We start from the raw sequence: 26,928 nt of genomic DNA on the forward strand, positions 1-26,928 counted from the left end.
TGCGGGAGCCCGGGCGAGAAGTGCGCGTGGTGCGCAGTGGGGTGCAGGTGTCGCCGGAGGATGCGGGCGCGCGAAGAGGGCGCAGGTGCCCCGCTTTCCAGGAGAGGACCTGGAGAGGGGCGCGCGGGGGCGTGGCCTGCGCGAGGCCCCGGCGGGGAGGCGCGGCCGGCCCGGGTGGGAGGTGGCGAGGGCGTGGCGGGCGGCGGGGCCGCAGCTTGGGGCGCGCCAAGTGCCGCGCGTACCGCGGCGGTGGGGATGGCGGCCGGGGCGGAGAGGCCGGACCCTGGCGCGGGGCGCTCGTGGGAAGGGGCGCCGCACGAGTGAAGAGGGAGCCTCCTTTTCAGAGCAGGCCGAGCCCCGCTGGGCGAGGAGCGCCGGTGCCGCCGCGGCAGAGCGGGGTAAGATGGACTGGGTGCCCCAGGGCCACACTCGGGACCCGACAGCACCCGGGGCGACCGGACAAGGCGCTGCCACCCCTGGGCCAGGCCGGGTGGCGCTCAGATCCTGGGAGGCTTTCGTGATTCTTAGGATAGTTGCGGGGCGCCGTAGGGGTAGGGAGCTGAGCCTCGGGAGACTTTGATAAACTTTGGGAATGATTGCTCTTCCTGCTAGGCGCCTAAAGACCTGGGCGGAGCGCCCGCTCTCCTTGATGGATGACCAAGGCTCGGTCGAGATGGTTTTCCTGGAGATAGTATGCCCTTGGATTGGGGAAAGCAAGGCTGCCCCCAACAGCAGGGATCCTAAGGCCATGTTAGCAAGCCACCCCAGCTGCAGGCAGTGGCCTGCAAGTGTCCTTGTGCATTCGTAGTGTTTGGATTGGAGAGAAACACGGTGAGCTCACCTTCCTTCTAAGAAACTTTCTGAAGTTTATTTTTCTTAAATACCTTAGTTATTAGTATCTTGATCTGTACCCAGCTTCTTGATCTGTGCGCACGTGCTGATGCGCACGTGTAAAGAATGTACATATTCAGAAGCGTGCACTTAGCTGCGTTCTACAAGAATCCTTTAATTAAGAGACTTGTAGTGGCAGCGGCTGGGCAGCTGTTTGTTTTCTGTCCACTCTTCACACTGGTGGCTGGAATTCACCCTCCTGGTCAAGCCGTCTTGGTTCCTGAATATTTGTGAAAGGGACTTCAGCTTCTCCAATTTTCATTTTGTCAAGATGCCTCCAAAATGTGCCATCGAACAGCAGCTGTATAAAACAACCAGGAAGGGAATTGTGCACTGGCTCTCCCTTAGAATTAAAAACTACAGCGATTTGTAATGTGTGCATCACTTCCTGGACTGCCCATCTGTGGTGCCATGAAATATATTGCAAGAAAAACATGGAGCGATTAAAGTGGAGTAAGGGAGGGACTTTTCTAAATATCAGTGTGTTCAAAGTAGAAATGAGCTAGCTTGGCACAAAGTCGCCTGGCTCAGCAGTTTGGCCTCTGTTGAGATAAGCATCAAATGAGGACAGTGCTCTGCCCCATAGTGTGAAGCGGCACACGCACACGCACACGCACACGGTCCTGTGGGGAAAGACAGTGCACTTTGCTGACTAGCACATGGCTGAAAGTGGTCCGGTTTAAAAACGGGAGGAAATAAAAGTTAACTCTTCGCCAATGAGGAGAGAATTTTGACCAATTTCCCTGAATGGTACTAATGCTTTAGGTTCTTGTGTTCGTTTTTTCATAGTTAAATGACATGATGGGTTTGAAACTTTCTCATGGCTGCTGTGGGCTGCCTGGCTCGTGTGGAAGATTGGGACTACAGCCTCCATTGCTTGAACACATGCCTAACAGTTACATAGGACACACACACACACAGCCGCAGGATCTACCTTCACTGTTTCCATTTACAGTACTTTAATAAACACATACTTTCGTAACTTACCGGCACATATGAGGGCTGAAAGGCCTGGGAAGATTCTCACCTGTGCAGAAAGCCTGGCCCCAGGCTCTGAGCGTGAAGAAACCAGCCAAACTCAGCTGGTGGCTTGACGCGCATGTCTGTCCGGCCCTCTGGTTTCCTCTCCTGGTCCCCAGGACTAGGCAGTCAGGGCATATAATTCTACCCATTTTCCTCTTCCATAGTCTGCAAACCCATCTCCCGAGGTGAGGAGCACACTCTTGTTTTTGTTTGAATCCCCACAGTACATATAGCTCAGTTCCGCACACAGGAGACGTTTAATGCTTCCTGGAGAGAGAAACGCACCCACTATTGTTCATGGGGCCATAGAAGCATGCGTGTATCTATGAAAACAGTCTGTTTGTGGTTTCAGTATAACGTATAAAGGCAAGAAAACAAAGTTTCGTCTAAATTGTCATTGTTTCGGGGTGGGAAATTTTCCCTCGTGGTAAATAGATTAGCAATCTGCAGCTGGCTTTTTTTTTTTTTTAAACTGCCACAGCTTCAAAAGTGTGAATAGTTGCAGAGAGTTGTTTTTATACTTGTGCACTTTATTCTTCGTTTTTGTTTTGTTTTTGGGGACCGAGTCTCACTATGTAGCCCTGGCTTGCCTAGAACTCTCTATGTAGACAAGGCTGACTCCACACTAAGAGATCTGCCTGCTTTAACTTTCTGAGTGCTGGATTAAAGGCCTGTGCCACCATGCCTGGTTCATGCACTTCATTCTTTTATTTGAAGAATTAGTGGTTTATTTAAACCACTTACAAACTAATGGTACTAGTTGTGAAAATTGCTTATTTGTTTTCTTCAGGCCACCCCACTGTCTCCACAAATTAGTTCTAGCCTTATTCATGAAAATCTATTTCGCGTTAATTTAAAAATGAATCTTTAGCTGGGCATAGTGCCTCATGCCTTATAATTCCAGCACTTGGGAAGCTGAGGCAGGAGGATTGCAATGGGTCTGAAGACAGCCTAGGTTCCATAATGAGTTCCCTGCCAATTTAAGCTGAAAACATTTTTACATACAGTTTCTGTTCATTAAAAAGTGGAAAATAACATTCCACAGCTATGGAGGTATGGGGTTTGTTTGCTAAGAGTAGAAATACTTGCATTTAGAATGATGTTTCCAGTGATATGATGAACGAGGTCACTGGACTGTCCTTAATGCCTTTTAGGGAGCGTGCATATGTGTGTATTTGGGCTCAGGAATGAATCACAGCACATGTGGAGTGAGAGGGCAGCCTGGAGAGTTGGTTCTGTCCTTCTAACTTTATGCCGAGTCCAGCGGTTGACTGTGGGTGGCCAGGCTTGTTCAGCAAGTGTTCTACCTGCTGAGCCATCCCACCAGCCCCTGGGAATGTTGATGGAAGCTGGAAATGCTCCTTTAGACACTCTTCATCGACAAAAGCTTACAATGTGACCTGTCTGTCTTAACATACTTGTTGAAGCGTGTAGAATGTGATTTGATGCAAAGGGCAGCTGCTGGAACCTGAGCAGTGTGCCTGCTGCTTACCCCCTTGAAGGCATGAGAAGGGGAATGTGACAGAGTGGCAAGTGAGGTTCCTTGCTGGCGTTGGCACTATGGGCTGTGCAGCGTAAGGCAAATCTCAGGACTCTCTCGGGGCTTCTACTTCCAGGTCTGTAAATAAGGAAGATAAACCTGACACTTCCGAGTGGTTATTAGTGCCACAGGGCTGTTTTCCTACACCAGGTACAGCGAGTATGACTTCTGATGACATCACTCAGTCTATACAAAGAAATTACTTTTTAACTGTGTTTACAGGGCCGGAGCTAGAAAAGCTACTCAGGCTGCCTGACTTAGGCATTTTAGGCATACCAAGAGCCTGTTGAGATCTCTAGTATGTTAAAGCATCCCACAATTCCTTTTTTTATATAATTTATTTTTATTTTATGTTCATTGATATTTTGCCTAGGCGTATGTTTGTGTGGAGGCATCAGAAGTCCTGGAACTGGAGTTACAGTTGTGAGCTGCCATGTGGGTGATGGGAATTGAGCCCGGGGCCTCTGGAAGAGCAGCCAGTGCTCTTAACTGCTGAGCCATCTCTCCAGCCCTCTATAATTTCTTTTATTGCAATATACTTTGCCCAAATCGTCCTTTAGAAAGTAGAGTGTTGGTAAGTAAGTCCCGTCTCACTTGGAGGTAATCACTTTTTCATTGTTTAGTTATTATACTTGGAGGAAGGAGTTGAAGTGAGTTCATTAAGATTCATTAACAAGTGATGTTTAGTAAATGTTTTTCGAAGTGGCAGCTCTACTGGGTCTTGTGGCTCCTTCACAGCAGTCATTTAAAAGACTTGCAATGCCATTTAGTAACCTGCAGAGGAAACCAGAGAGTTGGACAGGGCAGAAGAGGGGAGCCCTGGACGGCAAAGGGTCTGGTGTGGCATGGAGGCCTTGGAAGCTGTCACCATCTCCCTGTGGCATCCCGAGGTTTGGCCAGTTGCTAGCTTTCTGTAGATGTTAGTACTCTACAGAACGGTGTAGCTGTAAGTTTCTCCAGTCCCACCCGGCCCCACGGTCCCATGTTTCTCCGGTCCTGCCCAGCCCCACACCGCAGCCACTTAGAAAATAATTACACAGAGGCTTACATTAATTACCAAGTCCATGGCCTATTGGCTCAGGCTTCTCACTAGCTAGCTCTTACAACTTAATTCAGCCCATTTCTATTAATCTATGTTACCGGTCTGCTGGCATCTTGTTGCTCCTTGGGTGGCAGGCTGGCATCTTCCCCAACTCCACCCTTATTTGTCTAGTCTTCAGTTGGAATGTACCACCTAACCTTGTCCTGCCCTGCCATAGGCCAATGCTGCTTTATTTATCAACCAATCAGAGCAACACATATTCACAGCATACAGAAAGACTTCCCACAGCAGAAAGGGCCACTCAAGACTTATTTCCAGAGAGAATATTTATTTTGTTCAAGTATCCAAAGAAGAAATAATTTAATAAAAATGTAAATGTATTGTTAACTTGCCCTTCTTCCATACAAAGCAGTGAAGACCTTTGTTTTTAAACATTTTTTAGATTTTTTTAAATATGTGTGCATGCTTTACCTGAATGTATATATGTGCATTATACATGCGTGCCTGGTGCCCTTGGAGCTCAGAAGAGGGCATCAGATGCCTTGGAATTGGAATTATGGATGGTTGTGAGCCACCATGTGGGTGCTAAGAACCAATCCCCCTTCCCCTGCAGAGCAACAAGTAGTTAACCACTGAGCCATCTCTCCAGCCCCAAGACCTTTATATTTAAATAAGCACACATTTCCATTACTTACAAATTGAAATTAGCTCTCATTGTAGTCAGGTGTGGTGATGGTGCCCTTGCAGCCCCAGCTACTGGGGAGGCTGAGGTGCAAGACTGTACCAGCACAGGAGTTCAAAGCCAGACTTGTTGGCTTTTTTGTTACTCTTTTGGGGGACCCACTACCCAGCTCCCAAATAAATCACACATGGAGGCTTATTCTTAATTATGAATACCTGGCCTTAGCTTGGCTTGTTTCTTGCCAGCTTTCCTTAGCTTAAATTATCCCATCCACCTTTTGCCTCTGGGCTTTTTACTTTCCCTACTCCTGTAAATCTTACTTTCACTTTTACTCTGTGACTTGTTGTGTAGCTGTGTGGCTGGCCCCTGGAGTCCTCCTTCTCTGGCTCATTTCCCCTCTCCCAGATTTCCCCTTCTATTTATTCTCTCTGCCTGCTGGCCCTGCCTATCCTTTCTCCTGCCTTGCCATTGGCCATTCAGCTGTTTATTAGACCATCAGGTGTTTTAGACAGGCACAGTAACACAGCTTCATAGAGTTAAACACATGCAACATAAGTAAAAGTAACACACCTTAAAAAATATTTCACAACACAGACTAAACAGCATAGTAAGACCTTGTCTCAAAAAGTAAAACAAAGGCTGGAGAGATCATCCAGTCAAGTGCTTGCCTTAGTACCTAGACCCTGTGTGAAAGGGCCAGGCAAGAGCCTGGAGCAGTAGCTCAGCCGGGAAAAGCATTTGCTGTGCAAGCATGAGAAGCCGAGTTCAGTCCCCAGCAGCCACATAAGAAGCCAGGTGTGGCCATGAGCGTGCCCATGACCTGACAGGGACAGAGAATCCCTGGGGCTTGCTCCAGGTTCAGAGAGAGACCCTGTCTCAAGGGAGTAAAGGGGAGCATGACAAAACAAGAACCACATCCTCTCTGTACGTACTCTGTGTGTACATCATGCACTGATGTGTGTCCACCCCTCACATAAAGGCATACACTAAACACCAAAAAAATAATTAAAAAGTGTCCATCATGGTGGCACACACTTGACATCCTAGCAGTGGACGGAGACAGGAGGATACCCGAGACTTGCTGGCCAGCCAGTCTAGCCTCCTTCCTGGGCACCAGGGAGAGACTCTTGTCTCCAAAGGAGTGACACCCAAGGCTGTCCTCTGGGACACACATACACACACACACACACACTCACACACACTAAAATAAGATTGAAAGCAGTTCTCACTAGGCCTTTAAATCCCCATAGCTCAAAAAAGAAAAGTAGTTCATGGTTTCCTCTGAGAGATGATGTGTCATCCCATGATTCCTGTAGGTAGCTGGGTGTCCACTTGAGCATCAACTCCTCAGGCCTTCATAAATGAGCAAGAGCCCCACGTGGCAGTAGGCAAGATGAGGACACAGTCACACTATCACAGGTGCTTCCCGTGCGTTCTTATTTCATAAGCAATGGCCTCAGGGCCAGGATTGAGCTCAGTGGTTGAGTGCTTAGCTGGTGTACACTTGACCCCAGAATGATCGCCACCATGAGGTGGGAGGAGGCGAACTGTATATAGCATGAATTTTTAAAATATGATTTAAAGATAGTCGACTCTTTCTGGAGCTTTATCCTTGGACATTAGGATGATATTCTGACAGTGCTTGGGAGCTACTAAAAGAGACGTGGAGAAAGAACTGTTTATAATAATTTCACTACATTGTGAATTACGGGAGAGAGTGGCCTTTCTCTGAAAGTCAAGTAAAAACCCAGGAGTGGCAGCACTCAGGAGGCCAGAGCATTGACACAAGTTCAAGGCCTTCATGGGCTACATTAAGGGGCAGAAAGGATGGCTCAGTGTTTTAAGAGCTTGTACTGCTTCTTCGGGGGACCAGAGTTCAGTTCCCAGCACCCATGCCAGGCACAGTTACCTATAGCTCCAGTTCCAGGGGATTTGAAGCCCTCTTCTGGTGCCCACACACCTGTACTCATACACATATACACACACACAGACACATAATTTTTTAAAAAATCTTTAAAAAAAAAAGTACAAGTTTGATTAAAAAAAAACATGCATTTTTTTTTCACTTAAAATAAGGGCTAGAAACCACTGGAACAAATAAATAAATACATTTACACTAAAATAAAGAATGCCCTTTGGTTGATATTCTACAGTAATATTGGTAAATACTAAAATTGGCATTTTCACTACTCTTTAAGGATACCAAAGTTGGTTCTAAAAAAGAAAACAAAGCCAAAATAAAACTTCTGAAAGACATAGCATTTTAAAATATGAAGCTCAGTACAAGTACCATTGAGTTTAGTTTTTTATTGTTTTTGATGTTGGTTGTTTTTTGGTGGTTGGTTTTCTTGGTTGGTTGGTTTGGTTTATTGAGACAGGGTTTCTCTGTGTAGTCCTGGCTGTTCTGGAATTATCTTTGTAGACCAGGCTGGTATCCAGAGGTCTGCCTGCCTCTGCCTCCCAAGTGCTGGGATTAAAGGTGTGCACCACCACCACCACCACCACCACCACCACCACCACCACCGTCCAGCCTGGTAGTTCGTTTTGTTTGTTTGTTTTTGTTTTGTTGTTGTTGTTTTAGTTTGTTTGTTTTTTGTTTTTGTGTTTTTTTTGAGACAGGATCTCACTATGTAACCTTTACTAGCTTGGAACCTGCTATGTAGACCAGGCTGGTCTTGAACTCACAGACATCCACCTGCCTGTCTCCTGAGTGCTGGGATTAAAGGCGTACTCCACCATGGCTGGCCACCACTGAGTTTAGAAATCATAAGCTAATATTACAAATAATTTGTTAATAAATTTAAAATGCACAGGAAGTAGAGATTTTTCTGAAAGACAAAATTAACTCAAGAAATAGCAAACTTGCTGGGCATTGATGGCTCATGCCTTTAATCCCAGCACTCTGGAGGCAGAGGCTGTCAGATCTCTGTGAGTTCAAGGCCAGCCTGGTCTACAGAGTTCCAGGACATCCAGAGCTGTTACACAGAGAAACTGTCTTGAAAACCCAAAAGAAAAAGAAAAAGAAAACTTGCACATATCAAGAGCTATTAATGAATCGGGATCTATCCAGATCTTCCGCCACCTCCTTAGGAAAAGACATTAGTCCCAAACTACCATAAGAGACTTTCTTACATGAGATAATTCAGAGAACTTAACCTCTCCAGCTTACCAGCTTATATGCCAAAATATACCAATAGTGCAAACAGTGGTCCATTGTGGGGGACCAGCCCCCACTTTTATGAGCAGGGTACTCTTGAGCAGGGAGAAGTGAGGAATATATAGATAGAAATTTAGAGGAGAGAGACAGACAGAAACACAAGACAGCCTCGGGAGGGCCTGGGTCAAAACTCACCAGCCCAGAACTTTATTCAAAAGGGATTTTTATGTCAATGCCAAGGGGAGGGGCAAACGACCTCCCCCTTGTTAGATACAGCCAAGTGTAGACCCTTCCAAATACCTGGTACTCAGGCCCGTGATCTAATCATTCTCTTATGCAGTCCTGCTGGGTAAAGCCACTAGGAAACCTCCGTGGGCTCCAACAGTCCATCTGAGATATGAATAAATCAATCTAAAGTAAAATGATAGAATATAGAGTGTCCTTGGATATTAAAAGTAAGCCATGGTGAAGACACCTTTGCAGTGATCACCAGCTAAAACTCAAATATATTCAGGGAAAAAAAATGCTGTATTAAGTCTAGTACTCAGTGATGATGTAGGAACAAAGGGAAGCATGGAGTCTGTAGCCAGCCAAGACCAGAAGCTCCTTCAGCCTGATAAAAATGAACACACCATGAAATTAAAGACAGATGTGCACCAACAATGCTAATGCACATCTGTGCTCCCAACACTTAGAACATAAAGGCAGGAACAGAAGTTCAGAGCTAGCCTCAGCTACATAGTGAGTTTGAGGTCAGCCTGAACTACATAAGACCATGTCTCAAAAAAATGATGAAGGGTTGGGGATTTAGCTCAGTGGTAGAGTGCTTGCCTAGCAAGCACAAGGCCCTGGGTTCGATCCTCAGCTCTAAAAAAAAAAAAAAAAGATGAAAATAATTAAAACACTAATCACACATTAGAAACATTTGTGTTGAAGTCAGAAATGTGTAGATGCCACCATGCTACCTGGTCTACTTGCTAACAACACCAAATAGATAGATTTGGAGAACAAGGCTTGTAACAGGAAGCTAGATATTGTGGTTCACAGCTCTGGTTCCAGCACTCAGAATCACAGGCCTGGAGAGACAGCTCAGCAGATCAGAGCACTGGCTGCTCTTCCCAAAGACCCAGGTTCAATTCCCAGCACCCACATGACAGCTTACAACTGTCTGTAACTCCAGTCCCGGGGATCCAACACCCTCTTCTGGCTTCCTTGGGTGCTAAGCATGCACGTGGTGCACAGACATACAAGGGTAAAATATAGTTTAAAAAAAAATGAAGGGGGAAAAGGCCGAGGCAGGAGAATCACAAGTTCCAGGCGAGTCTGAGCTAAGAGGTAAACATGGTATCAAACAAACAACAGGAAGAATTGGAAGAAATCTGTGTTTAATAGCAGGTGAGTTGAATGACGGCCACATGGCAAACCCTAAGTGATCTCCTGGCAGATCGGGGATTCCTAACGGACTGTCGGATACAAGATTAGTATAGAACAGGAACAGCCAGGCTGGGCGTAAAAGTGCTTGCCAGGCACACATGAAGCTCTGAGTTGTGTCCACAGCACTGCCCCAGACAAACCAACAGTACATGTCCCCAAGTACTAATGATAACCCATCAGGGAAATTTAAAGCTATTTAGAAGAAAAAAAATGTAGAACACTTTTCAAATAAACTTCTGGAAATAAACCCAACAACAGAATAAACGCAAGCCCTCCTGGGTCAAGGTCTAAAGCACAAGGGGTGTTTGTCAGAGAACGTCTGTGTCGACAGAGAATGGCTGGGCTTACTGTAGAGGAATGACATGGTAAGGAGCTGAATTCAGTTCAAATACAAATTTCATGTGTTTCCTTTGGATACCATAGTTAGCGTTTTTTTTGTGAAACTGACCTACTGTGTTCAAATTTCGTATTGAAGAAATAAAAGGCCAAAAATAGATAGATTTGGAGAACAAGGCTGGGAGTCCTGTGCTGGATATCCGGTGTAGTCATCCCTGGGTGTCACTGGCGATGGCTTCCAGGACCCACACACCCTTGCTGAAGTCCATGATGCTCAAGTCCTACATGTGAGATGTGCCATGTTGCCAATACACACATCCTCCCATGTGCCTTGAACTGTCTGGATGACTTCTAGTACCCAACTCTTTACATCGAATTGATGTAGATAGTCACCATAAAGTGGAATTTGGGAAATCATGACAAAGATGTCTGTATATTACAGACACAGTTTATAAACTATTTCTTATCTGAGAGTCTGGAAGCCTAACTATACTGTCTCAAGAGTGAAGCTTGAAGTGGGTAGATAAGGAATACAAGAAGTTAGTGGAAAGTCTTTCCATTTTCCATGAATAAAGAGTTCACCAGATCAGCCCATTTATCACTGGATCATATTTGTGACAAGTTCAGCCCACCAGGTCCCTTTGGAGTATGTCTCAAATCAGGAACAGCAAAAGCTATTTCCTGAGCCACCCCTCCATCTTTCAAACCCCGGCAGACATTACTAATGGAACATAGAACTGTATGTCTTATAGGACCCTTAAAATTCCACTGAGTGGTATTCCAGGCCATTACATACACTTCATACAAAATTGATTTTCCTAACCCCACCCCAGATTATATTACCTCTAACTAACAAAAACAGTTAAGGTATTATTATAAAAGGTAATAAAGAATGCTACACATTCAGTTTTTTGGCTCTGATACCATTCTGGAGTCTTAGTAAATTTTGCATTTCCTAAGGCTCAGTGCTTAAGAACACTGTTGCTCTCCCAGATGAGCCAGGTTGAACTCCCAACACCCACATGGGGGCTCACAACCATCTGTAACTCCAGTCCCAGGAAATCTGACACCCTCTTATGACCTTCAAGGGCACCAGTCACACACTTGATGTGTATGCATGCATACAAAACACTCAGACACATAAAATAATAAATCTTTTTAAACACTGGAAGACTTATGGTCAGCTGCCTTGCCAGTCCCCTGCTGTCATCCTGATGTCAGTGTGCTCCAGACTCAGACACCAGTGGCCCCTTTCCTTCTCTTTCCCTGCAAGATCTCCATGTACTCTGAAATTTTCATTATTTTTTTATTTTTACTTGGACTTTTTTTTTATTTATGTGCATTGGTGTGAAGGTGTCAGATCCCCTGGAATTGGAGTTACAAACAGTTGTAAGCTGCCATGTAGGTGCTAGGAATTGAACCCAAGACCTCTGGAAGAGCAGCCAGTGCTCTTAACTGCTGAGCCATCTCTCCAGCCCCAACTTGGACTTTTTTTTTAGATAGGGTCTCCTCATAGATTCCAGGGTGGTCTGAAACTTTTCATCTCTCTTAAGTCTCTAGAGTACTGGGGCTAAATAAGTGTGCCACCACACCCAGCTTGAGTACTGGGGTTAAATGAGTGTGCCACCACACCCAGCTCGAAGGCTTTAAATACCTGCTTGGTGACAACTCCCAGATGGGACCTCGAGCTTGGACATTTCAGGCATTTCAAACTTCATGTGTCCCAAATAGAACCCACGATTGCCACGGTCTCCCCTACTTGTCCCTCCACCACCGATGACCCACCTTGGGAAAGAGCACATTTGTTCCTGTAGTTAGAGTCACGAGCTCCATTCTCCTCCCCAGCCCTGTCTGCCCCTCTCCAGTCCTCAGCATGTTTCAGGGGTGTGATCAGGTGGAGCGCAGCTGACTTACCATCTATCCTGGAGGGAGTGGCCTCTATAGATGGCAGCAGGGGTCCTCATTGGAGACCCTCTAAAGTTCTGTGCTCCCCTCTAGGATATTCAGGACACACGGGGGGGGGGGGGGGGGGTCCCAGGAGTGCTCTGGACAAATTGTGTCACTCTGTTCAGCTCCTCAAAGGCTGTTAGTGTTCCCATAAGTGAGAACCAGGTACCTGTCCCTCCTGCTGCGGCCTGATCTACTGGCTTGCTGTGCCCTCTTCCTTCATGCCTGGAGGGATACTCCCTCAATTCTGGAGGGTTCTGCCCTGCAGCCGAGGCCCTCTGTTTGGTTTTCACAACCACGTCCTTGCCTTATGTGTCTTGCCCTCTGGCTCCATGGACCCATGTGCCCACCTTCTGTGTCTAGCCATTTGGTTTGTGTTATAGGGACAGGTTCAGCTGAGGGCTGACTGCCCATGGCTGCAGCCTCTGGCTGTGAGAAGAAGGTGGGACCTTCCTTCCTTCCCGTTCCTTCTCTGCAGACTCATCTTTTTGGGAACCGAGGCCTGCCCTGAGACGACCTCCTTTTGACCTCCCTGACAAAAGTTTTGTCAGCACTTCAGGGAAGGCTTCTTCTCACACTTGCCCTCTCCACTGCTGTGGGGGAAGAAGGCTCCTGGTGTCCTCATCACCCTTGTTCCTATGACTTCCCCCTCCGATGTCCTCCACCCATGGCTTCCAAGGCTTGGAAACACCTCTGAGGGGGCCCAGACCCTGCCCGAGACTGTGCTGACTTCTCTTTTAATTATGTGTTTATTAACCAAGTGTTCTTTCCCCCGGCCCCACTTAACCCCGCCTGCCGCCTTTTAACCCTTGATTAGACTCTCTGTTCCTACCTTCCTGCTCGACTGGTCATTTGAGGACTGCGGGTGGCCTCCTGCTGAGATCAAAGGGTCTTTGCTTCACCCATGTTGAACACTCTGAAAAACGTTGTCACACCGTGGCTCATCAAAGCCCTCTGCTGGCTTCTGAATCAGGAGTGGCGTTCCTCAGTGTCCCTTTGCCCTCAAGCCCCTCCCTGGTCCCTGTACCACCTGTTGACCCCATTTTGACATTAGACACTGCAAGAGATACCTGGCCGCTTTTAAACTACTACATTCCCAGCTACTCAGGAGGCTGAGGCAGGAGAATTATGCGTTTGAGGTCAGCCTGAGCTACAGAGTAAGGCCTTTTTTAAAAAAAACTTTTTATTGATTCTTTGTGGATTTCACATCATGCATCTCAATCCCACTCAGCTCCCTGTCCCCTCGGTTCCACCCTCTGCCCTTGCAAACCCCCAACAACAAAATTGAAAAGTAAAACCAAACAAAAGCAAACAAGCCGAATAGAAAAATCTCATCGTGGAAGCTGCATTGTGGCCCCGTGAGTTGCACAGTTTACCCTTTAGTCCGTACATCTTTACTTGTGTTCATTGCCATGAGCCCCCTCTGTAGCCTAGCCTGGTTCAAGGCCTCTGGCCTCTGTTCTCCCCTCCATACTGAGCTCTCACTGGGGCTCCTCTTGGATATCCTGTTGTTGTCCGGTGTCATGGAGATCCTGCTGTTTTGGATCTGTAGGTTCATCCCCATCATATGTTCTAACAGTCCATAGATGAGGCGGGTGTTGGGGTGGGCCCCTTCATAGCCCTGGTTCGGGGCCTGGGTGGTAGCTGGGTTGGTCAGCACGCCATCTTTTCCTCATCATCACCACCTGGGCGAGCTCTCCAGGACCGCCTCAGCTAGCTCCTCCACTGCAGCAGACAGCAGGGAGCCGGGCCAGTTCTGCTCTCGTGCCCCTGTGCCCCTGACAGAGTAAGGCCTTTTAAGAGAGAGAGAGAGAGAGAGAGAGAGAGAGAGAGAGAGAGAGACAGACAGACAGACAGACAGACAGACAGACAGACAGACAGGAAGGAGAGGGGTGAGAAGAGAAAGGGAAAAGGCTGTGAAGTGACTTCCTACAAGACTGAAGGGAAATCATGACAAGAGATGAAGCAATGCAAACAGTTTCTCAGAGCGCAGACTCCAAGACCTCGAAACCCAATGCAGTGACTTCTCTGGAGACCCTCATCTGGTCCACAACCAAGAAGACACTGGTGCCCTCAACACGCCGCCCTTCTGAGCTTCATCTCTAGTATATCTTAGCCCCTTACCCCACCACATCCGACTCCAGTACTGCTTTCACACACAGGTCACAGGCCCTTCAGAGGGCATCGTTCTTCACATGACCTTGGTTGGTCCTGATGCTGACAGACGGGCTGGCCATACACAGGCTGGACACAGCAATAGTTCTGGAGTGCCCTAGTCTTCAGTCCACGTTGCCTGGAATGTTATGCAGCACACGACTGCACCTGAAATGTGCCCGGTAATGTGGGTACAATGTCCTCTCGCTAGAGCATATGACTTTACGGAGTTAGGGGTCACTCAGCTTCCTCTTGCCTGTGGCCTCATGCCTCTTCCACCATGACTTAATCCAGGCCATCACAGAGGCAAAGCCTTTTTTCTTCCAGACTCTATTCAGCATCCCAGCCAAAACCTTTTTCTTTTCAGAGAGCCCTGTGACCTCCCCAGGCCAGGCTTTGAGGTTCACCCTTAATGCATTTCCTGACTTGACTTAGACACACATCCTGTTCTGTTTGTCCTCAGAAGATAGTCCCTTTCGGTTCCTTTCTGGTCTGTTTTGCCCCCTCTATCGCCTAGCCCATTTGGCCTCCTCTGATTGCCACACTGAGTCCTTGCCAGCTGCCTGAGGCCCTTTCTTTCTTGGACTCCACTTCTCACCCATCTCTTGCCTCTCAGAACAGCCCAGTGGCTCCTTTGTTTGTACCGACTCTGGGCTACAGTCTGCAGTGAGCAGAGTGGGTCCACAGTCGGCTCTCGTACACAGACAGCTGGGAAAGTTACTGCTTTCTAACCTCAGATCTGGTGTTGTCGTTTCAGATCACACTCATTCCGCCTTCGGCTTTGCTTTCTTCTGTCCAGAGGCCATACTCCAAACCCTGGAGTTAGGGTTTCTGTTGCTGTGATGAAACACCTTGACCAAAAGCAACTTGGTGAGAAAAGAGGAAGTCAGGGCAGACAACTGGAGGCAGGAGCGGATACAGAGGCCATGGAGGGGTGCTGCCTACTGGCTTGCTCCCCATGGCTTGTTCAGCCAGTCTTACAGAACCCAGGACCACCAGCCCAGGGATAGCACCACCTCCAATGGGCTGGGGCCCTCCCATATCACTCACTAATTAAGAAAATGCCCCTAGGCTTCCCTACAGCCAGATCTTAAGGAGGCATTTTCTCAATTGAGGTTCCTTTCTTTCAGATGACTCTAGCTTGTGTCAAGTTGACATAAAACTAGCCAGGACACGAACAAAACACTCATACACATAAAACAAAAATTTTAAAAAGAGATCTTTCTCACTCTCTTTCCGTTTCTTCTTTCTCTTGTTTTTGTCCTTCTCTACTTTGTTTTTGAACTTCAGGCCCTTGCTCAGTGTCCTGGATGCTAGGATTACAGGACATTGCAGATGTGTGCCACCTTACCACGCACAGACAAATTTTAACCGATGTGCTGTGACCATGTCCAACAAACCCGGGTTCAGGAGTGAGCCCCAGGCTGTCCCTTTAGTGGCTTTAATAAATAGCCACTCTTTGCTCTGACAGGAACACCAACACATCCTGAGGCCCCAGTGAAAAACTACATCACCGTCAAAAAGAAATGGAGCTGCCAAGCGGCAGGAAAGCTGCCAGAAGCTTTGGAAACCTAAGACCTGTTTAGTGCTCACTGATAAGGGCTGCCATTGTTTTCAGGATGTGGTAGCAGTATAGTAAACAATTCAGGTTCCTCGGGCTAGCCTCAGACTCACTAAGGAGCCCAGGTTGGCATTCAACTCCTGATATTCCTGCCTCCACTTCCCAGGTACTGGGATCACATGCCTGTGCCGCCATGCCTGGCCTTCAATTTTTTTCAATTAAGATGTACTGAGTAGATCAGGTGCCATTTCACAGGGATAAAGATCACATCCAGGTAATATGTAGCCCCACTACCTACCACCTTGTGGATCCGTTCCCCCTGTGTCCCACCTTTGCAGGGGCCCGTTCTGACAACTGCCACAGGTTGATTTTGTCACAGTGTGACTACAGAGTTACACATACAAACGAAAGCGAGCGTCCTCACCAGGTGATGCAATCTTATAGGACCCTGTCGCTTTGCAGTCTGTCAGCACCACAACATTGCTATGCAGCAGGTGACTATTTAAAGTGCTATTATAACGCTGGATACGGTATCCTGTCATTAAACTGTAAGCACCTCACAGGGTTAAGCAGTTCTCATTATGAAAAGAATAAGCTTGGGCTGCCTTCGAGATCCATCTGCCACACTCTCCTGCATCTGAGGCACACTACTCACAGCGCTAGTCTCAAGAGTGTGGTACTGATGTCAGCTGAACTACAGAGAGGAAGATCATGTCTGCACAAAGGAAGCCGAAAGGCTGGCGTCCCACCGTTCCCTCCAGGGGCCTGCCCGCGTCTATCTGAGGACCATCCAGCAAGTCCCCTCTTTGTGGTCCCACTACCTCCCAACACACTTGGTGGGGAGGAGCAAACCACGTGAACACCGGCATCCACTTCCCAGCAGGATTCATTTGTCCAGGTGGACCTCATCCTGCTGCACACCACCCTGTGGCCCCGGGTATCTTGTCGAATCAGCGTGCCCCACCCATCCCTGCGGACTCTGCTGTCTAACTCATGTTAGGGGTAGAGTTAAAAAATGGTATGAATGGGGCTGGAGAGACAGCTCCGCAGTTAAGAGCACTGGTTGCTCTTCCAGAGGACCTGGGTTCAATTCCCAGCACCCACATGTCAGCTCATAACCATCTGTAACTTCAGTTCCAGGAAACCTGGCACCCTCATACAGACAAAACAGGTGAAAACACTAATGCTCATAAAATAAGAATAAATAATTGTTTTTAAGTGGTGTGAATAAGATGCCTCCAGAACGCCTTTGTGCCATCTGGAGCCACCTGAAGGAGATGGTGAAGGAGATGAAGGCCTCGTCTGCTCTAGATTTATCTGCTTGGCTCTAGCCTGGATCCAGACAATTAGTCTTCCAAGCAGATGGGGCAGCCCTCTGGTTAAGTTTCCATCACACATGCATTTTGCCAAACAAAACCAAACCCTCACCAAGGAGTGCAGCATGGAGGCCCAGCGGAGGTGTCCGGGACATACCTTGCCCTTGAGGATTAGAGTAGCTGGGAAATTGCTCTCCCCTAGTTCTGTCCCCCTGTGGGAGACTGGTACAGGGGCAATAGGGCCCGTCTTGACCTTTGTCTGTCACCCACGCCTCTCAGGACTGGTGGTGGGCCTCCGTGACCTCAGCTCCCACAGCGGTTGTGTGAGTGCATGGACCTTATTATGCAGCCCAGGCTGACCTCAAACTCACGGCAATCCTCCTAGTCCAGCCTCCCAAGTATAGAATTACAGGCAAGAGCCACTTTGCCCAGGTTGGTTTGCTTTTTGTTTTTGTTTTTATACATGTGTGCGTGTGTGTGCATGTGTGCGTGTTCATGTGTATACAGTTGTGCTTGCTCATTTGTATGTATGGTTGCACATGCTCATATGTGTGTATGTGGCCCAAGAAGATCTGTGGCGTGTGGAAGCCAAAGGATAACCTTGGTGTCATCCTTAGGAATGCTATCTACTCTTTGCGTCATTAATATGCTTGAAATTATATTTAATATTAGTATGCCTTTCAGTAGTTAGGGATCATGTGAAATTTTTTCAGTAATTGTGAATGAACCATAATTTCTCATTTATGCCTGGCCTTACTCTCTTAGGAATTGAAGATAATATATCGATAGGATTGATTTTTTTCTTTGTATATAAGAAAAAAGATATAACTTGAACCAGTAGTGGACTTTCCTCTGATTGTAAGAACCCCAGGAGCAGCCGGCAGGGTTGATGGAGCTGCCTCACAATGTGACAGCAGATGGCCTTCGTACTTCCTTGACCCTTCTTTCAGGCTCCCTGATTCATGCTTGTAAGGTGGCTGCCCAGCTCCAGACATTACATCTGTGTTCAACTTGGGAGGAAGGGGAACCGTCAGCACGAGGACCATTCTTTTCTTAGAAAGCCAGCCCTGGTTGGAGGGACACTCCGCAGTTAAGAACATGTGCTGTTCTTGGCAGGGTCCCAGTCCAGTTCCCAGCACCCTCATGGGGCTGGTGGCTCACAGCAGCTTATAGCTACACCTCCAAGGGATCCAGATACCTTCTTCTGATCCCTCCAGGCACCCATACATACCTACACAGCACACACACATACATACGAAATTAAAAATAAAATATTTTTTTAAAAAGAAAAGAAAATCAAAACTTTCTAAGAACTTCCCAGAATTCTTCATCTTCATGTGCAGATTTTAGTCCCCTTTCGCTGGTCCCCTCTGGCTGGCTGGGAAGGCAGAGAACAAAGGTATCCCTCCCCAGCCCTGTCAGAGGTAAACCAGAGATATGAGAGTAGACCCTGGGTTGACCAGATCACCGTGTCAGCCACAGCAACCACCAGGCTCCTTCTGTTTGTTTATCTGCCATCTATTAGTGGGCATCTGTTTCAGCACCATTCATCCTGAAGATCTTTGAGGATTTCACTTGCAGCCAAAGGTACTGCGTCACTGTGTCTCTCACACATTACCAAATTCCTTCCCATCAAGATTCACCACTACCGCAGAGTGCTTGAGAACTGGCCTCTCCCTACGGGTTGGTGAGCTGTGACCACGGCCAGCACACAGACAGGATACTCAGTGGCACATCGCTCTTCTTATAGGTTGCACAGGAGCATGTACTGGTGTGTTGTAAGTGCCTGGAGCTGGTGGCTCTTCTAGAGAGGACTCAGCCAGCAGAGTGACAGGCAGTGCAGCCAGCTCCCCCACCCCACCCTGCCACCGTGCCTTTCCTCCACCAGTTTCCCAGTGGAGGATAGTTATTGGGCTATTCATGTTCCTCAACAGGTGCATATGATGGACATATGGATCTGGGGTGGATCAGTTCCTCACTATGAGGTCAGCTCACACACACGGGGCCATTTGGCCTCCCTAGCCTGCAGGGAAATGCCAGCAGCAGTATCCAGTCTATTCCAAGCAGAAAAGTCCCTTCTTTCCCTCTGTACCATCCACTGTGTATGAGGAGAGCCCAGGCCCGTGGTTCCAGCACATCTTGTCAATGTTTGCTAGCAAACAGAGTGCTTCTGGGAGATGAGCGTCTGGAAGAGACTTAAACACGTGCACTGGCCTCTCCTTAGCCATGGCTAGCAATGTTTGCCCCAGTTCTACTGTAGACATCTCCAGGGAAGGTGTATGTGCTGGCTCCACCCCCAGGGGTGGGACTAAAGGGGACAGTCTTTAGTCCTCTAGTGGTCTTGAGACTGGACGCTGTGGTGTCCTAGGTCAATAAGGAGAAAGGTGTGGGCCTGTGCAAGAGGCTGGGAGGCCAGGCCAGGTCCACAGGCTGGGCCCTGGAGAAACTGCACACACAGGCCAGTCTGCAGGGCTTCTGGGAATTTAGTGTACCCTGGACTGTGGCCAGGGCCCAGGGAGGAGCCCCACCACATGCTACCGTGGCTTTGTCTGTGCAGTGCTACCCTACGTGCTTACTTGTGTGTCACAGTCTCAGGGGACCCCAGGGAGGGTGGCAGAAGGGCCGAGACACAAGTCAGAACTGTGGACTTTTCCTCCTTGTGATGCAGGCCTGACACCACAAAGTGCTTAGGAAGAGTTTCTGTAGCTGGCAGTGTTAGAGGCTCAGTGGCAGGCACTGGCGTGAGTTCAGCTCTGTGGGGCCCCACCGTCTCTTCCCTTCCCTGTCCCTCTCCCTGCAATAGTCATGATGGAGAACGAGGATGCTTGTGTATGTGTGTGTGTGTGTGTGTGTGTGTGTGTGTGTGTGTGTGCGCGCGCGCGCAAACAGTAAGAGTGAGGGTGAGGGAGAAGAGACAAACTGGCCCCACACTGTCTTTGAGGACGATGCCCCCGGTGACTTAAGGACTTGAATTCCCACAGCTTCCCAATACCACCCCTCTTGGGAACCACACCTCTAACAGGTGAACCATACTGAAGCCGTGGCACGGTGCCTTCCTGATAGCCTGGGGCAGCTAGGTACCCCTCCTTCTAGGGACAGCTCTGAGGGATAGGTAGATTGAGGGCTGACTGGAAGAGAAGAAAGAGGGTGCTCGAACGGCTCCCTTACATCCATCAGGAAGAAGAGTGGCTGCTTTACGTGATTTGAGTCTTCGAAGGATGATGTTTTATCTCCTGAGAGCATGCCGAGCATGCCACAGCGGGGACAAGCGGAGTGTGGAATTTATAAAGAGTAAGGTTTCATCCCCGTTCTTAACCCAATAATCAAACATTGGAAGCGTGCTTGGAGTTAACATTTAACTGCTCCTTCAGACTGCTAGTCAGTGAAGTCTTATTTAATTCCAAGCTGGTTCAGAAAGACTAGTATTGAGGCTGGAAGATGGGGGGCGGGGGCTGGAAAGATGTCCAGCTATTGAGAGCACTTATTGTTCTTGGAGAGGACCTGGGTTCTGTTCCCGGCATCCACATGGTGGCTCACAACCACCTGTAACTCCAGTTCCAGGGAATCTGATGCCCTCTCCTGACCTCTGAGGGCACCATACATGCGTGTGGTGTGCAGACATGCAGGCAGAACTCTATTACACATATAATAAAGTAAATATTAAAAATATTTTTAAAAAGCTAGCTCAGGGGGTAAAGGGGCTTGCTGCCAAGCTGGACTACCTGAGTTTGATCCCACGACCTACAGGGTGGAAGGAGAGAACAGACTCCTGTGAATTCTTTTCTGAGTTTCACCCAAATCAATAAATTTTTAAAGTTTTAGATTTAGTCATTTTATTATTTTATGTGCATGAGAATTTTGTCTGCACGCATGTCTGTGTACCATGTGAGTGCCTGGTGCCTACAAGGTCAGAACAGGGTGTAGGATCCCCTGGGACTGTAGTTACAGATGGTTGTGAGTTGCCATGTGCGTGCTTGGAATCAAACTTGAGGTCTTAACCACTGAGCAAACTCTCCTATCCAAATTTTATATATATATATATATATATATATATATATATATATATATATATATATATATATATATTTTGGTTTTTCGAGACAGGGTTTCTCTGTGTAGCTTTGCGCCTTTCCTGGAACTCGCTTTGGAGACCAGGCTGGCCTCGAACTCACAGAGATCCGCCTGGCTCTGCCTCCCGAGTGCTGGGATTAAAGGCGTGCGCCACCACCGCCCGGCCCAAATTATATTTTTTAATTAAGTAGATTAGTATTGTATATGTATGTACATGTACACGGGGTGGGGGCTGAAGTCCTTAGATGTCTTCCACTGTTGCTGTCCATGTTATGTTTCTAAACTGGGTCTCTTATTGAACCCAAAGCTCACCAATTGGCTAGGCTGACTTGCCAGGAGCTGGTCCTATTGCATCCACAGTCAGGCATGCCACTACTCAGCTCTCTTCCTTCTTTTTATTCAGCCAGAAAACCAGCCCGTGCAATGGAGCTGCCTACATTTAGAGTGAGTCTTCTCACCTCAGTTAACCTCGTCTAGGAACTCCCTCACAAACATGCCTAGAGGTTGATTCCCATGGTGTTTCTGAATCTCATTGAGTTGACAAGATTAACCATCATGGTAGCCCTTCAGTGACCAGGCTCAGAGAGCGAAGGCCTCCTACCACAGACCTTGCTGAGGGTGTGCCTCGCAGGAGTGATGTCCACAGGCAGAGCACCACCAGATGCCTTCATGAGCCCTATCTGGACCCTCCACACTCCACCCCAAATCCAAAGCTCCTGGGCCTCTCCCACTTGCCTTTAGCTAGTACGATAATAATACCCATACTGCAGCTGTGTGTATGATTCCCTCACAGCCAACACAGTACTGGAGACATGCTGTGTGCCCACTAACACTACTGAGTGATTAGTTGCTGCAGGCCTTGCTCTGTTGGACTGGAGCCTTGGTCCTAAGGAGGAATCCATGAACAGCCAACTCTGGGTACTTCTTGAGCACTTAGCAGTGCTCAGGTCCCAATGAGCCTCTGCCTATGGCTGTCCCATCCAGTGTTGCCCAAGTATCCAGTTTGGGCTTCCATGGGGACCACAGAGATTTCATACATGATAGGTGAGGTGATTTTAGGTGGTTTGTTAATTATTGAAATGGTGATAAAATTGATCCTTTCTTGTGGTTCTTCTTCATGGTGGCCTTGGAAAGTGTCCGTTCTACACTACTAGCAGTCAACCCTGACTCCCAGCCAACTGACCCAACCAGAGGGTTTTTAAACCTTGGTTGTTTTCCCCTAAACAATGCCGTGTAGCCGTTAGTCATCTTTCTCATCACATGACAAGATAACAGGAAGACAGCTTACTTATTTAGCTCATGCTTTCAGAGGTTCAGTCCATCATGGTGGGGAGGGCCTGAAAGAGCAATTTCACACTGAAACCCGAGCCCCACTGCCTTCTCACTTTCACTTTTTTCCACTCTCTCTAGTCCCCCAACCCATTTGGATGTTGTTGCCCACGTACAGGGTTGGGTCTGGCCCACTCAGTTCATCGTCTCTGGAAATACCCTCGGATATACCCAGAAGTGGGGCTCACCCAACTCCTAGGTGATTCTAAATCTAGACAAGTTGACAGTGAAAATTAACCATCACAGCAACCATTTGCATAGCATCATAGAGTGCCAGGTGTGATAACGCTAGCCAGAGACGGTTTGAAGTACACAGAAGGGAGTCGTAGCTTCTACGCAAGGCCCGCACTGCTGAGCACCCAGTGGTTTTATGGTCTGTGAGGAATCCAGTCATCTTCGCTGAGGACACATCTTTTCCTGTGCTTGTTCGTGTTTATTTTATGTTTTTAGATAAGGCCCCACCCATCCCAAGCTGGCCTCAAACGTCCTATGTAGCCGAGGATGATCTGGAACTTCTGATCCTCCTCCAGCACCTATCAAGTACTAAGATTAAGGTGTTTGCCAACACACCCCACCCCCCTCTAAGCCTCTTGATTTTCTTTTGAACCAAGAATGCTTAGTAAGAGCTTCTGGCCAAAATAATGATAATACTGTTATCGGTATTTTGTTTGTTTATGTTGAGACAGTTGTTGACATGGAGCCCTAGCTGGTGGGAACTGATTAGGCAGACCAGGCGACTCTGAACTTGGGGCAGTCCTCTTGCCCACTGAGTAGTGTCAGTGTATTTTTTCTTAAAGCTATCATCTATTTCTGGTGTGAATGCTTTTTATAATAATTAAAATATTATAATTGTATAATAGTAGGAGAGAGTCTTGTATTTAAGATTTAGCATTATAAAAAGTATTGATATGGAGAAAGAGAAAATGAATAATGGGTGAGGTGGTAGATCAGCAAGGCGAGAGTTTAGATGGTTGCCCCGGAAGGGCAGCAGTTTGGCAAATGTTCTGTAATCCCATGGACGCAGAAAGGCAGAGGTTGGGAGTTGAGCCAGGTCCCCCAGTTCTATGCAGAGGCATTCTGGAGAGAAGGGGACACAGAGTTAGAGGCAGGGGACGCATTTCTCTTTCTTTGTGCCCCGGCTTCCTCATCCCTGAAGTGAGGGATCAGGAGGGCGGTTAAGTCATTTACACCAGCAGTTGCCTACTGTGACGGCTGCTGAGTCGTAGTGGTGATTGGTACTCAGTGTCCATGGGGATTGGGTTGGCTCCAGGACCCCCACAGATTCCCAGATTCACTGATGTTGGGGTCCCTTCTATAAAATGGCGAAGTATTTGCAAAAAACCTGTCTCATCCCTCTGCATACTGTATGTCATCTCTGGATGATTTAAGATATCTAATACAATGTAAATGCTGTGGAAATTGTTGCCATACTATGTTGTTTAGGGGATAATGACAGCAAAATGCAAATACAGGACAATTGCAATCACCAAATACTTTTAAATTACTTTATTTATTACTATTACTGTGTGTATATGTGTATGATGTGTGTGAGTACAGGTGCATATGTGCCATGGTCGATGTGTAGGGATCAGAGGACAACTTTCAGGAGTCGGTTCTTCTAAATGAATTCCCAGGACCTAACTCGGGTTATTAGCACAGTTTTACCACAGAGGAGGAGGAGGAGGAGGAGGAGGAGGAGGAGGAGGAGGAAGAGGAGGAGGAGGAGGAGGAGGAGAAGGAGGAGGAATAATAATAAATAATAATAATACAAAAGTAATACAAGGTCTTTCTGAGTAGCTGAGGCTCCCTGGTTCTGGGATTACAGGCATGGGGCCCTACCCTAGACCTCCACCTGCTTCAGCTCTGAGGTTGGTGGGACCCGAAGCTACTGAGGGCTGGCAGCACACTGCGGCCATGCTGCTGTGTTGTCCTGCTCTTCCCAGTAGTTAACAGCCATGTTCCCCTTGCAGGTTAGCTGTCGGGAGCGATGGGCGACTGGAGCTTCTTGGGGCGGCTGCTGGAGAATGCGCAGGAGCACTCCACAGTCATCGGCAAGGTGTGGCTGACCGTGCTGTTCATCTTCCGCATCCTGGTGCTGGGAGCAGCGGCCGAGGAGGTGTGGGGCGACGAGCAGTCGGACTTCACCTGCAACACGCAGCAGCCCGGCTGCGAGAACGTCTGCTACGACCGTGCCTTCCCCATCTCGCACATCCGCTTCTGGGCGCTGCAGATTATCTTCGTGTCCACGCCCACCCTCATCTACCTGGGCCACGTGCTGCACATCGTGCGCATGGAGGAGAAGAAGAGGGAGCGGGAGGAAGAGCTGCTGAGGAGAGACAACCCTCAGCACGGCCGTGGCCGCGAGCCGATGCATACAGCGAGTCCGCGGGACCCGCCACTGCGTGATGACCGTGGTAAGGTGCGCATTGCAGGCGCGCTGCTGCGGACCTACGTCTTCAACATCATCTTCAAGACGCTCTTCGAGGTGGGCTTCATCGCAGGCCAGTACTTTCTATATGGCTTCCAGCTGCAGCCACTTTATCGCTGTGACCGCTGGCCCTGCCCCAACACGGTAGACTGCTTCATCTCTAGGCCCACGGAGAAGACCATCTTCGTCATCTTCATGCTAGCTGTGGCCTGTGCGTCACTGGTGCTCAACATGCTGGAGATTTACCATCTGGGCTGGAAGAAGCTCAAGCAGGGGGTTACCAACCACTTCAGCCCAGATGCTTCAGAAACCAAACACAAGCCCTTGGAACCCCTACCCCAGGCCTCCAGCTCTGATCCGCCCAGCGCCTCCATTGGGCTCCCACCTTACTACACACACCCTGCCTGTCCCCCAGTACAGGCAAGGGCCACAGGGTTCCCTGGGGGCCCACCACCACCAGCAGACTTCACAGTGGTAACCCTGAACGATGCACAAGGCAGAGACCACCCTGTCAAGCACTGCAATGGTCACCATCTAGTCACAGAGCAGAACTGGGCCAGCCGAGTGCCGGAGCGGCAGACTCCAGCCAGCAAGGCCTCTTCGGCAGCGTCCAGCCCTGAGGGTCGGAAGGGGCTCACGGACAGCAGTGGCAGCAGCTTAGAGGAGAGTGCCTTGGTGGTGACGCCAGAGGAGGGAGAGCAGGCCTTGGCCACCACAGTGGAGATGCATTCCCCACCGTTGGTCCTCCTGGACCCAGGAAGGTCCAGCAAGGCCAGCAGCGGGCGGGCCAGACCTGGTGACTTGGCCATCTAGCCATAGTCTCTCCAGACAGCCTTATAAACCTTCCCTTTCCTCCTTAGAAACAAACAACAACAACAAAACCAAAATGCATTTCAAATCAGCAGGTAGAGAGAGAGAGAGAAAGCCTGACAGCGCTGGAGTCCCCGGAAACACCGAACAAACCCAGTCAGTCTGTTTTAATGCTTGCTGTTCCTGTCGCTGTGGGATATAGTGGGTCTGACACCAGCGTGTCTGAGATTGAGAGGGGGCGGGGTTGTTGGCTCTTAAAGATGCTCCCAGCAGCGGTTGCTCTCGGACTCCTCCATCTGCAGTTACTATTCTGCCATGATAAAGCAACAGGTGTTTGCAGCCCTTCAGTGGGAGACAATTGGGTTTCCATTCCTAAGCTCTCCAAACAGCCCAGAGAGTCACAGAGGCACTTAGCTCTATCTCGGTTTGATACTTTTAACTTAGAGTTGAATTTCATTTGGGATATTTGCCAAACTGTACTAAAAAAAGATTTAGAGGGACTCTATCTAGTGTCATTTGAGTTTCTGGAATTGCATGTGAAGTCCAGGCTATCCAACTGCAGGCTGCACGGCAAAGCGACAAAGAGCAGCTGCCCTCCAGAGGGTGGTTCTGTGGGGCAGGACCACAGACATTACTGGTAGAGGCAGGTGGAGATGCAGAGACCCTGGAAAGCCCTTCAGCAGATGAGGGAAATGACCACAGTGTGGCAGGTATGCCGTAGGTGTTTATTCTTTGGTGACATTTTGTGCTTAGCCTGAATGGTAAAAAAACTATTTGCGACACACGCACGCACACACACACACACACACACACACACACACACACACACGCACTCGCACACGCACACACACACACAGATTTTTATCTTTCATTAAAAAACATAGCACTGTTAAAAGGACTGCTGATCAGGAAGATGTTTAATTAGTTGAGATTTTGAACTTTGCTTTAAAACAAATTCACCTTCCATGTCATCTGACTAATCACTGTGAGGGTGTCTAGGTGATAAGTTAATCACTGTGAGAATGTACGCTAGGTAAGACTTGGGGGATTCGCGTGCATTTTGAGTACTTGAAGTTTTAAAGTTTCTGAACTGGAGATTCACCACTATAACCAGGACAAATATCTATACAGATGAATCACTGATGACCTACACTTAAAAGTACAAAATAAAACACTTCAAGTTCCCCGATCCGCTTTTTGGTGCCTG

General features: G+C 48.2%; 1 protein-coding gene across 1 annotated transcript; it reads left to right on the forward strand.

Moving 5' to 3' along the window:
* Positions 1-269: 269 nt before the first annotated feature.
* Positions 270-26,903, forward strand: Gja3 (gap junction protein alpha 3). The gene is made up of 2 exons (XM_052734265.1): positions 270-398; positions 24,454-26,903. Exon 2 carries the CDS (start codon positions 24,471-24,473, stop codon positions 25,722-25,724), a length of 1,254 nt encoding a protein of 417 aa, XP_052590225.1. The 5' UTR covers positions 270-398; positions 24,454-24,470; the 3' UTR covers positions 25,725-26,903.
* The last annotated feature ends 25 nt before the right edge of the window (positions 26,904-26,928 follow it).

This window comes from Peromyscus californicus, unplaced genomic scaffold, assembly GCF_007827085.1.
Source record: "Peromyscus californicus insignis strain IS unplaced genomic scaffold, ASM782708v3 Scaffold_12__1_contigs__length_115047231, whole genome shotgun sequence".
NCBI classification, from domain to species: Eukaryota; Metazoa; Chordata; class Mammalia; order Rodentia; family Cricetidae; genus Peromyscus; species Peromyscus californicus.

What these genes read in the sequence shown, in the direction of transcription:
- Gja3 (XM_052734265.1), top strand. Translation starts at nt 24,471, where the DNA reads ATGGGCGACTGGAGCTTCTTGGGGCGGCTGCTGGAGAATGCGCAGGAG.